The following is a 12,470-nucleotide window of genomic DNA, read 5'->3' as shown; positions in this document are numbered from 1 at the left end:
CAAACTGCCCTGAGCGCTCGGCCCGTGGGCTGACGACGTACCAAGGCCTCTCCTCCGGGCACAGCAGCCTTTGCGTGCTTGGAGGCGGCTGTGTTCCGGTCGCCTGTGAGTCTGTCCCCCCACCTCCCTCACGGCAGGGACACCCACTCAGTGTCCCCCTGCAGTTCGGTGCCCAGCGCTTCAGGTGGCGCAGGGCCAGTGCAGGGCTGGGCGGGATCGTGTGCTGAAGGGCTGCCGTGGGGCCTGGGCTGCTGGACCGAGATCACGCAGCCAAGGTCTTGGTGATGGCGGCCGGCCATCCCGTCTGTGCCCTGGAAGGCAGCCTGCACCCACACCTTCCCGCAGGCATGATCAGGGGGCCTGGGAAGGTCTCGGGGTGACTTTCACAGACACGGAGCCACGCTGCACGCGTGACCGTGAATTCAGCCTGAAGCCTTTTCACACACACCCCCGCCGCCCCCCGCAGCTCAGACACGGAGCCGCGCTGCACGCGTGACCGTGAATTCAGCCTGAAGCCTTTTCACCCACCCACCCCCCTGCAGCCCAGCCAGCACCTCAGTGCAGCGCATCAGCTAAGGGCCCATCTGCCCTCAGCAGGGACCAGGGCGCACTTTTAGTCTTGCCCTTCCTATCTCAGGGCACGGACGTTGGGCTCACTGTCAGGGCCTCTGTATCCTGTGTCACCCGGCCATTGGGTGTGCTCCCGACTTTGATATCTGCCCCCCACTGTCAGCGGCAGGGGCCACGCTCGCCGTCCTCCAGTCCTTGGGACGCGGCTTGTCTGTCGGTCAGCAGGTCCGCCTTTGGACTGTCCTGCGTCTGCCCTGTGCTCTTCCTCGTTCCCAGGGCTGTTTTAGAAACGTGTACCCGCCGCCAGCTGGCACCAGCACGCGCTCCGGCGTTGCCCAGGCTTGGTCTGGGGAACCCCGTTAAAGAGGAGCAGGGTGAGCTTGCCGCCCGGCCCCGTGGATGCTCCGGGTCTGTTCTGGGTCCCGTCACGAATCTTGCGTCTGACGTTGGGCCCGGAATTAAAACCTGCTCTCCAGCCTGGTCCTGGGACCTCCTCCCGGGTCTGTCCCAGCTCCCGCCGCCCTGGCCACCCTCCTTGGTGCCCTAGCACGGGATTCCCCGCGACGCACAGGCCTCGGTGCGGAGCTGCTTTGGCATCCGCTGCGAGACCAACTGGGCACACGACCCCCTCCTCTGGGAAACGGCAGCGACGGGCCCCACCCGCCAGGCTGGCCCAAGGGCTGCGCGGAGCAACCCGTGTGAGGCGGTTCACGCAGCCCCCGAGCTGAGGCGGCCAGGCGTCCCTGCCTGTGTCCCGACCCCGCCACCGCCCGTCCCCCCGCGTGGGATGGTGGTCCTTCGGTGATTCCCACCCGACTCCTAAGCTGCCCTGTTTCCCAGAAGGGTTCACTGAGGCTCGGGAGCTTGAGGGACTCGCTCAAGGCCAGGCAGTTACAGCCAGAGGGGACTCGGGGAGGACCTGCAGGCAGCCCGGCTCCAGGGACGTCACCAGCGTGGCTCACCCTCGCCCTGGGTGCTCGCGGCCCCGGTCTCCGCTCCTTTATCCCTCGCGTGTGGAGCCCTTATCTTTCTCGCGTCATGTTCCCATTTCCTTTGAGATTTTGAATCCTCCCAGGTTCCCTTTGCACAGACTTGTGATTTTTCAGTATGGATTAAGAGGTTCCCCTTGAGCTGGAAGTAAAGGCGGTAAAGCTTTCTGTGATGGTGAACCAGCAGCACGTCACAGACCATGGTGAAGGGGCCTGATGCCAGCTCACCTGGGCCAGGCACCTGGTCTCTCTGTGGCCCTGGAGTGCAGGACACAGCTCGGGTGTTTGTAGGCAGCTGGGGGGCCCGGAGGCCACAGCGTGGTCTTCGGCAGGAGTGAGGTGGTCGGATGAGAAAGGTGCCTGTTGAGCAGGTAGGGCGATGGAGGCCCCCAGAAGCTGCTAGCACAGACCGGCCGACAGGTGACGGCCGAGAGGATGGCTTCTTGCCTACCCTGCGCCCTGCAGGTCCCTGCGTGGCGCGTCCTCGTAAACGTGGGATGGAGCCCGCCACCCCTTTCTAAGGTGGGGCTTCTCGAACGCATCTCCCCAGACTGACCCTGGGTGACCCCACCGGCCCTTGAAGCAGCCTGGCCCAGGCTCCAGGAGCAGCCATTTGGGAGCCTGGGCCAGGCTGCACGGAGTCTGGTCACCCTGGAGAGGGGCTGGGCCCTGGTGCTCAGCGTTGGACCCTCGGGGCTGCGGTTCCCGGCCCAGCTTCCGGCGCCGCAGGCTTCTCCGGGGTTCAGGGTCGGCCCGACTCTTGGCGGCTCCTGTTTCGTGTGCGTTTGCGTGAGCCGTCGGCCCTTCCCCGTGCGCTTGGGGGGCAGCCTGTGCGGCTCCCCGCAAGCTGACCTCGGCCCCCCTGCCCCTGACGCCGCAGAGGCCTGTGGGAGCAGGTCTGTGTACGACGGCCCGGAGCGGGAGGAGTACTCCACGTTCATCATCGACGACCCCCAGGAGACCTACAAGACGCTGAAGCAGGTCGTCGCCGGCGTCGCGGCCCTGGAGCAGGAACATTCCCAGTACAAACGGGACAAGTTCAAGAAGACCAAGTACGGCAGCCAGTGAGTCCGGGGTCTTGGAGGCGTGGGGAGCCGGGGAGGGGCCGCCTCGGGCCACCTGGCTGTGGGGCGGGGCGGGCCCCCTGTCTCGCTCCCCGCTCAGGGCCCGCTGGACCAGGTCCCCGGAGGCGCCTCCTGCCCCCGCCTCGCGACCCACGTGCGTCTGAAATTAGGCTTCCATTGTGGGCCAGCGTCCCTGCCCCTGGGAAGCGCCTTCTGCCTCTCCGGGCCGGCTCTGGACCCCCGCGCCCCCCGCGTCCTGGGAGGTGGGGTCGGCCGCAGAGAGGCAGGCGCAGCCGGGCCACCTGTGCTCTGTGCCAGGGCCTGCAGCTCCGGCTCCGGGCAGTCAACCAAGCGGCGCCCTCCTCCTGCTCTAAGGGTGTGGGTGACGAGAGCCTGTGAGCACTTGGAGCCCACGGACCCGCGGCAGAGCCCACCCCGACACCTGAGGCAGGAGCCCTGCGTGGGCCCAGCCCCCTCCCTGCTGGCTGCTTCCTTCCAGGGAAGACGTGGCTTGGGTCTGGGAAGGGAAGGGAAGGGGGGCTCTGGGAGAGACCCCGACTCGGCCAGGCTGCGAGGGTGCCCAGCACCTCTGGGGACGCCGACCGTGTCTGCTGCCGGCTCCACAGACGTTCACATCACATTCTAGACCCTTTAACAGCCTCTGTCAGAACCCACGTCGACCGTCTAAAAACGCCTTTTCTTACACACGGCAGAGCCCGTGACTCACGGCCGCGCCAGCGTCTGTCAGCTACCAGGGCACGGCGCACGGTGCTCGCTCCAGGAGGTCACGGTCTCCCCACGCATGAACACACGCGCCCCACACGTTGAGACCGGGGTCACGGTGTGTGCTTCCGCAGGCAGCTGTGGGCTAACTTCTTCCTTTGCTAGTCCACGCTTCTCGTGTTTATTACGATGAACACGCCTCACAAGCAAAGGTAGGAAAAGGTGATGACAACAGCAAACACACGAAAGGATGCTCAACATCACGAGTCGTGAGAGAAACGCACACCGCAGCCACAGGGAGGTACCACCTCACAGCGGTCAGGATGGCCACCATCAGAAATCTACAAACAATAAATGCTGCAGAGGGTGTGGAGAAGAGGGAACCCGCTTGCACTGTGGGTGGGAATGTAAATTGGTGCAGCCACTATGGAGAACAGCATGGAGGTTCCTTAGAAAACTAAAAATAGAACTACCATACGACCCAGCAATCCCACTACTGGGCATAAACCCTGAGAAAACCATCATTCAAAAAGAGTCATGTACCAAAATGTTCACTGCAGCACTATTTACAATAGCCAGGACATGGAAGCAACCTGAGTGTCCATCGACAGATGAATGGATAAAGAAGATGTGGCACATATATACAATGGAATATTACTCAGCCATAAAAAGAAATGAAATTGAATTATTTGTAGTGAGGTCGATGGACCTAGAGTCTGTCATACAGAGTGAAGTAAGTCAGAAAGAGAAAAACAAATACGGTATGCTAACACATATACATGGAATCTTAAAAAAAAAAAAAAAAAAAATGGTTCTGAAGAACCTAGGGGCAGGACAGGAATAAAGACGCAGACGTAGAGAATGGACTTGAGGACATGGGGAGGGGCAAGGGTAAGCTGGGACGAAGTGAGAGAGTGGCATGGACATATATACACTACCAAATGTAAAATAGATAGCTAGTGGGAAGCAGCCGCATAGCACAGGGAGATCAGCTCGGTGCTTTGTGACCACCTAGAGGGGTGAGATAGGGAGGGTGGGAGGGAGACGCAAGAGGGAGGGGCTATGGGGATATATGTATACGTATAGCTGATTCACTTTGTTATACAGCAGCAACTAACACACCATTGTAAAGCAATTATACCCAAATAAAAATTAAAAAAAAAAACAACAGGCGATGGCAGTTCAGAGGTGCACCAGCCACAGGGCGGCCCACGCTCACGCTTCTCTCCCTACACCCCCGCAGGGAGCACCCCATCGGAGACAAGAGCTTCCAAAGCTACATCAGGCAGCAGTCTGAGACCCCCGCCCATTCCATGTGAAGCCCGCGGGACGCCCTGTCCCAGGATGGCGCCCTGCGCTGCGCCGGGAGAGCCCGTGTTCAGGAAGGAGCGAACACCAGGCCAGAGGGCAGTTCCTCAGCTCGCGAGCCGACAGGGGTCGAGCCTGTTAACTTCTGAGGCTCCCGGGCCATTTCCGGGGGGCTGTGCACTTGATCACGCCGGTGGCAGGCAACCTGAGCTGGCATTTCGGGAACAGGGTGCCAGCGACACCGCGGCCTGCGGAGCGTGGGCCCTGTGCTGCGTGCACGTCTGTCTCTGCTGGTCTGTGGCGCCCGCACCGTGGAGCCTTCCGGCACGAACGTTCTGCCTCGACTCAGCGGGGACGTTGTGAGCGTTATTCTGTTCCTGTGAGCCAGCTGTCCGGGCGGCCGCCAGCACGAGGCCTCCTGGTTCCAGCTTTCAACGTTTCTATCGGTCCTGGACAGAGGGTCGGAACCGCACGGAGTTCCCAGTTTGAGGATGCCCTCGCTCTCTGGGGACGCGGGGTCCTTCTGCAGAGAGGTTTCCTAGGGGTCCCAGCCTTCGTTCCCGAGGTGGGAGCCCCCCTGCCTGCTGCCGATACGCGCCCACGCAGCTGCCACGTCGAGCAGAGTTGTGTTGTTTGCTGTCAGTGGGGCTACAAGTAGAATCCACGTTTGCCACCCTGGTGGGAGTTTGGGGAAGGTTGTAAAAATAGAAATGTGCATTATTTTCAAGCTGTTTTTCTTAATGTTTTTAAAGGACCGTTTTTAATTAGCTCTTTGATATAAAGTAACTCAGAACATCCAGGCCTCTACCATTCAAGGGAGGTGCCTCCATAGGACAGAAAAGGGAGTGGTGGTGTCTCCTGGCAGCCAAGCAAAGGTCCCCGAGAGAAAACAGAGGGAGGGAGGGAGGCAGGGAGAAACCTGGGCCAGCATTGGGAGGCTTGGGAGCGGACGCCGGGCCAGGGGCAGTGCTCGCTGTCTCTGAGGCCCTGGGGACTGCCAGGGCTGCTGTGCTTCTGGGGTTGGGGGTCCCGACGAGCTTCTGCTGACTCCCCCAAAAGCCTCGGCTGCAGCCTGGCTTTGGAAAGGCCCTTTCAGACCCCTAGGACCAGGTGCCACGTGCCCGTCTGTTGTTCAGACTTGAGATCTAGATGGCAGATGGTAACATTGCCTGTTGTCACAAAAATGGTGGAGGAAAATGTTGCAAAAAAAAAAAGCTCCGTATACGCAGCTGTTAGGCTGCTCCAAACTGCAGTTTTTAATATGGATTTGTAATTTAATGTTTCTGTTTATAAGATACTAATGATTTGTGATGTATTTTACTGGCCAATTAAAACAGACCTTTTATTCTTTTTGAGACTGGCTTGGTTTCACATGAGCGCCCACTGATAATGCACACGTGGAGATGTGGGTGTGTGGTGGAGTGGGGCAGGAGGGAGCTGGATGACATACCTGTGATGACAGGTGAGGTCCCCCTGATGACAGGTGAGGTACCTTGACAACAAATGTGGTCCCCCTGATGACAGGCGCGGTCCTTCTGATGATAGAGGGTGTCCCCCTGATGATAGGACAGGTCCCCCTTACAACAAGTGTGATCCCTCTGATGACAGGTGAGGTCCTCTATGACAGGTGAGGTCCCCCTAGCGACAGGTGTGATCCCCCTGACGACAGGTGAGGTCCCTTTGACGACATGTGGGATCCACCTGACAACAGGTTTGGTCACCTGACAACAGGTAAGATTCCCCTGACAGGTGAGGTCCCCCTAACGACAAGTGAGGTCCCTCTGATGACAGGTGTGGTCCCCCTGACAACAGGTAAGGTTCCCCTGATGACAGGTGGGGTCCCCCTAACGACAGGTGAGGTCTCTCTGATGACAGGTGTGATCCCCCTGATGACAGCTGTGGTCCCCCTGACGACAGGTGAGGTCCCTCAGACGACAGGTGAGGTCCCTTTGATGACAGGTGGGATCCGCCTGATGAGAGGTGAGGTCCCTCTATGACAGGTGAGGTCCCCCTAACAACAGATGTGTTCCCTCTGACAACAGGTGTGGTACCCCTGATGACATCCGTTTGACGACAGGTTGGATCCCCTGGTGACAGATGAGGCCCCCCTGATGACAAGTGAGGTCCCCCTTTATGATAGGCGGGGTCCCCGTGATGACAGGTGAGGTGCTGCTGATGACAGCTGTGGTCCCTCTGGCAACAGGTATGGTCCCCTGACGACACGTGAGGTGACTCTGATGACAGGTGAGGTCCCTCTGGTGACAGGTGAGGTCCAGTTGTGGGGCTTTGGGTTGTGCTGGAAGCCACAATGCTTCTGGGATGGAAAGGTGTGGAGTGGGGCCCTGTGAGGGCCATGGGGACCTCAGGGCGGACAGAGATGGCGTCAAGCTCAAGGAGGGTGGGAAAGGCAGGGTCCCTCATGTCTCCGAGGACTCAGCAGCGGGGTGTGCGCTCGAGGGCCAGACACAGGTCAGTGTCCCGAGGGAGGGGGAACAGGAGGCTGGTGGCCTGAGGGGAGACAGAGGGAGCTCAGTGCCTTTGAGCAGATACGGCTGCTCCCCTTCGAAAGGGGGAGGGGGAAGAGCTGGATGCACAATATGGGGGACCCGCCCCGCCCCCCGGGAAAAATGCCTCTTCTCATCTCCTTTTTCCTGTCTTTTCTCCATTTGGTTTCCACTCAGTTGTCTTTTTAATTCCAGCCCCGGTCGCCTGGTAGGAGAGAGTCGTGGGGGGAGGGGTGGGATCTGGCTCCGGAGAAGCCGGGTCAGGCCTTCGGGGTGCCACAGCCCGGAGCCGAGGGCAGTGGTGATGCGCCTGCTTCCCAGGTGCACGTGGCCTTGGGGAGGAAGGGCCGTCCTGCTGCTCCCCGGCGGCTCCTGTCTGCTCCGGGCGGCGGCCAAGAGGCTCGGACGCCCCGAACACGAGCGTCCACGGCAGGGCCGCAGGGCGGCTCCCAGGGGCCTGGGCGGCTCAGATTCACACGCAGGACCAGGCCCAGCGGAGAGGGTTGGGGCTGGCGGGGGCAGGTAACGAGCTCTGCCCACGCTGGGGTACGTGGGAGGACTGAGAAGAGAAAACCTGGGAGAATGAGGGCCCAAAGCCCCACTCCTAGGACCCCAATCTTTTGCGACCCCGATCTGTGCCCACTGACTCTTTCTCCAGACCACCTGTTACCTGAAGAGGGAGCTGGTTCAGCTGCCCGCCGTCCTGGCTTCATCCGTCCCCCGCCCCGCCGCCGAGGCCCAGAGCCTCCGAGCAGCACCCACGGCGGCACATGCACCGGCGCCTGGCTGGCGGACCCGAGGCCTCCTGTGAGCTGAGAAGCTGGGAGCTCGTTTAGGGAATGGAGGTGCACGTGGAAAAAGGGACTTAGTCACTTTTACTTCATTCTGAACTTTCATGACACACCTAGTGCCGTCGGCTGGGTGCTCAGGAAACACCTGCTATGATTTGTCCCCCGTGGTCCCAGATGAGAAGAAAAAGCTGTGTTGAATAGATTATCAGAAACTTTCTGTTAGGCTGTGTTATAGGCTGAACTGTGTCACCCCAAAACTCATGTATGAAGTCCTGGTCCCCAGGACCTCAGAAAGTGACTGCCTTTGGAGATGGGCCTTCAAAGAGGTGATTAAGGTTACATGAGGTCACTAGGGTGGCCCTGACCCAGTCTGACTGCTGTCCTTTTAAGAAGAGGAGGTCAGGACACAGACACGCACAGAGGACGACCCCATGAGGACACAGGGAGGAGACGGGCATCTACAGGCCGAGGAGAGAGGCCTCAGGAGGCCAGCCCTGCCCACACCTGGACCTCAGACCTCCGGGCTCCTGACCCAGAAAGCAAATGTCTACTGTGGAAGCCGCCCGAGCGAGCCTTTGGTCACGGCAGTGTCAGCAAACAGCTCGACTGAAAGTGCAGAGAAGGGTTTCCTCGGCACAGTTCAGAGGTGCCTGTCCGCAGACGGCTGCCCTCCGAAGCTGCGTTTGCGTGAATCTCCCCTCGTCTGGAGGGGGGAGGACGCAGGACGCCACCCAGGGCCCAGGCCGCCAAGTGGAGTCACCGCCGTGACCTCCGAGTCCTTCGTCCCTGCTAGGAATCAAGACATTCGCCTGAAGGCTCAGCAGACCCAACACCAGAAGCACCTGCAGAGCCGCATGAAGGCCCCCGGCTGCCTGGCCCTTTGCCGTCTCTACTGAGAGGCCGGAGGCCCTGGGAGGAGGCCACTCCGACCTAGGGCCGCAGAACGGACCAGCGGGCTGGCCTCTGCCTCTGCAGTGATGTCACAGGGGCCACCTAGCAACGGGGCCCGGGCACACAAGGGCAGCTCCCCGTGGAGGGGGTAGAAGCCATGCGCTCCGTCTGAGGGCTGCATGAGAGCCGGCCTCCTTCTTCTTTCCCGTGGCCCGAAGGCAGGGAGGATGGAGAAGGACACCACGGCCGCACACAGGAGGCACCGGCTGGGCCCCGGGGCCCCTCCCTCGGCCGTGAGCCCCGGACACCTCAAGGCGGCCAGCGAGATGGCTGAGCTCCAGAGGAGCCGGAGTGTGGGCGGCCTGCACCAGAAGGGGGACCCCCCGAGCTGCATCAAGACGCTGTGCAAGGAGCTAGGTAGGGCCGAGGGCGGGGCGGGGCAGACCGCTCTCCCCGGGCCAGCGAGGGCCGCACACCCACCCCCGCCCCGGACCCACTGCCCCTGCCTAAGATCCTAAAGGCCAGGGTGGGGCGTGTCAGGCACTGAGGTCTGAGGGGGCAGAGCCAGCCTGGGACTGTGGGGACATCCCGGGGGCCAGCGGAGGGCCAGCCTGGGGCTGCAGGGGGGCAGCTGGAAGCTCTGTCAAGGGCAGGAGGAGGTGGTGAGGACAGACAGAGACCTGGGCCCCGTGGCCTGTGAAGGCACTGGGGACATTGGGAAGACCGTTGGCATGTGAGGGCCAGCATGCGAAGTGTCTCAGGTTTATGATGAGACCCTGGGGTGAGCCCCAATCCCGCTGCCAGAGCCAGGGACCTCACGGCCAGGGGCAGCAGCGAACCCACGGGGCTGGGGGCCGCGTGTTTGCTCGGCACTAATGTGGCCTTTACATTGTAAAGTGTGCACATTTATACCTTGTGTCAGCCACGTGTCCCACTCCAGCATGTTTCTAACCCTGCAAGCGGGCCATGGTGTGGCCGAAGTGGGGACGGGTGCCCGAAACGCCCTGGTCCTTACGTGGACCTGCCCCTGCAAGGTCAGCTACCCCAGGGCAGCGGGCCCGAGTTGGCGGAGAAACGGAGTGACTGCCAGTCGTCGGCAGGACCCCAGCAGTTGTGGTTCACACCAGCAAGTGCCCTTTGCTGAGACTGTCGTTTAGGAAGTCTAAATGACTGTTAGGAAACAAAACACAGTAAGCGGGAAATGCGGTTTGCTTGTTTAAGCCCTAGGAGCGATTTTAAGAGGTCATTGTATAAAAATATTTGTTCTTCTCTCAGCTTAAAAATCCAAAGCTGTGTTATTTCTGGAGGAGAGGGGAGGGAGGAGCCGGCCGGTCACAGCACAGGGGCCGCTGCATCTCCACTACCTCTGACCGTTAAAAGTCCGAGCACAGCCGCTCCTTCTCAGGCTCGGGAGGGCCGAGCTCCCCAGAGAGGAAACCAACCTATAACCTGCTCAGGAAATATTGCAAGTAGCCACGGTGTGTCCCCAGCAGTGCCGGCCACGGACCTTCCCACCCAGCACCGCTGGGTTTGCCGAGACAGGGTGGATGGCAGGGACGCACCGAGCGCAGCACTGTCCGGCCCCCGGGCACACACCCGCCCCAGGCGCCGGGCCCGCTGGGGCTCCCGGACAGCGTGGAGGGGACGAGCCGCCCGGAGCCGGAGCCACGCGGAGCACTGCTCGCCGTCCACATGGTCAAATGAGACGAGGTGCGGCCTCCGGAGTGAGGGCGGGGCACCCGCCTGGCCTGGGCGCTCACACCTGGAAGCAAGAGCCAGGACGCTGGTGCCGCCGGGCCCACAGGTGCCAAGGTGACGTGGACGCAGGAGGCGGGGCCGAGCGCCTGTGGGACACGCCCCCCAGCCGGGCGGGGAGGAGTCCGTGCACGGACGGAGGGGCCGCGCGAACCCGCGGGTCCACGGCTGAGCTCGCGCCCGGGCCCTGAGCCTTTGCCTGGGACGCCAGGCCGCAGCCGCCGGCCTCTCTGCTGCAGAGCCTCCGGGCCCGGCGCCCCAACGACGCCCCCCCGCAGGGGTGCCCCGGAGGGGCTCCGGAGGGGCCCAGGCCTCGGCGAACAGGGCCTGCTGACATCCGCAGGGTGGAGGCCGCTCGCGGTCGCGCAGGAGGCGAGGTGTGACGCCGCGAGGTGGCGTCAGCCCGGTCGGGCAGAGGGTTCACGCCGGTGTCGGCCCCGCCCCGGCCCGCGCCTGTCCTGCCCTCCGCTCCCCGCGGCGCGAACCCCGACTTCCGGGGCGGCTCGCGGTCCAGACAGTGACCTGTAAGTGGCTTGGCGATCCCTTCGAGGCCAGCTGAAGAAAGGCAGCAAAGGAAGTAGTCTGTTCGCGTGCGGCGGCAGATCTGCCCGGCCTGCTGTTCCTCCCCCGAGCCGCGCGCGAGGCCCAGCCGCAGCAGCGCCCTCGCGCCCTGCCTGGAGCCTTACCGCCTGAGCCCTGCAGGTGCGCCCGGAACCCCGACAAACGCAGGGCCTTCTTAGACAGCGGACAAAGGGGGCACCCACGAACACACTGATATTTTTACTTTATGATAACGGTGCACTGGGGGCAGGTGTGTGTTTCCCATTCCACAGCTGCTTTGGAGCAAAGAAAAACCAGGCTCTCTTTTTACTGATTCTTTCCTTGCTGCCAAATACACGTTACCGGAAGGAGCAGGTTTGAAGACCTATCTGGGGCAGACCTGTGTCTTCTAAAAACGGACACACTTGCACACATACACAGACATGCACAAGCACACACGTGTGCACACACGGGCTAGGGGCTGCTGAAGATTTTCCGGAAGAAGTCCACCGTAGATCCCTGCCAGAAAACCACTGAGCCGAACCATTCGCGCCCTTCCATCTGAGGTCGATGCAGCGAGAGCTGCCAAGTTCTGAAATATTCTCTGAAGACCCAAGATCGCCCCACCCTTGGCCTTCAGGGCTTTGTTTCCAGGTGGCCAGGGCCGGCCTGGGGATGGCGGCACAGCCGCAGGTCAGCAGACGTCCCGGAGCCCAGGTGCAGACCGTGGATTGAGGAGGACACACAGCACCTAGTTCCCACCCACAGGGAACTCAGACCAGAGACAAGGAAAGTGCGCGGGCGACCCGACCCAGGGCCGGTGCCGAGTGCCAGGGAGAATGGGCGTGACGGAAGGCTCCCTCCAAGGAAGGTCGCTTAACACTGGGCAGGGGGCCCAGGTCCCCATGAAGGATGGCGCTGGAGGATGGCAGGGGTCGGGGGACACGGTCCAGGGGAGGGACAGCATGCAAGACAGCGAGGACCAGTGACAAAGCAGGAACAGAAAGCAGGGCACCTGCAGGAGCCGGGCCCTCTCCCCCTCCCCCGAGGCCTGTGAGCTGAAAGGACCCCGCGTAGCTGATCTGGCCACCAAATTCTGTAGGAAATCCTCCGGGATAGCGGCTTGCAGAGGCATCCTGCTGGGTCTCCTGTCAAAAACATTATTTAAAGCTTGGAGTCTCCCTGGGGCGGTGTTTTCATCGGGGCCAGGGGTCCAGGCTGTCAGGGTGGGGGGTGGAAACCAGGCCGCTCTAGGGAGAGTCTGGAGCAGCTACGGGGACCGTCATCTCGGGCATCTTGGGCTCAGAGGTGACTGCACAGAAATGGGACCTGGAG

The 12,470-nt window shown here is 61.7% G+C and overlaps 1 protein-coding gene across 4 annotated transcripts in view; it reads left to right on the top strand.

Annotated features, from left to right (window-relative positions):
* Window positions 1-6,004, top strand: part of RASA3 (RAS p21 protein activator 3) — an 89,964-nt gene extending 83,960 nt beyond the window's left edge. For 3 of the 4 annotated variants that reach the window (XM_068526464.1, XM_068526462.1, XM_068526465.1), the window contains 2 exons: window positions 2,440-2,623; window positions 4,590-6,004. In XM_068526464.1, the coding sequence (XP_068382565.1) occupies window positions 2,440-2,623; window positions 4,590-4,665 (260 nt within the window). In that variant the 3' untranslated portion in view covers window positions 4,666-6,004. The remainder of the gene's footprint in view (window positions 1-2,439; window positions 2,624-4,589) is intronic. The other variant, XM_068526463.1, reaches the window with a different exon arrangement.
* The last annotated feature ends 6,466 nt before the right edge of the window (window positions 6,005-12,470 follow it).

Source organism: Eschrichtius robustus, chromosome 18 (genome assembly GCF_028021215.1).
Source record: "Eschrichtius robustus isolate mEscRob2 chromosome 18, mEscRob2.pri, whole genome shotgun sequence".
In the NCBI taxonomy this organism is placed as follows: domain Eukaryota; kingdom Metazoa; phylum Chordata; class Mammalia; order Artiodactyla; family Eschrichtiidae; genus Eschrichtius; species Eschrichtius robustus.
The sequence above is the reverse complement of the archived record's forward strand: the minus strand, read 5'-3'. Positions and strand labels throughout refer to the sequence as shown.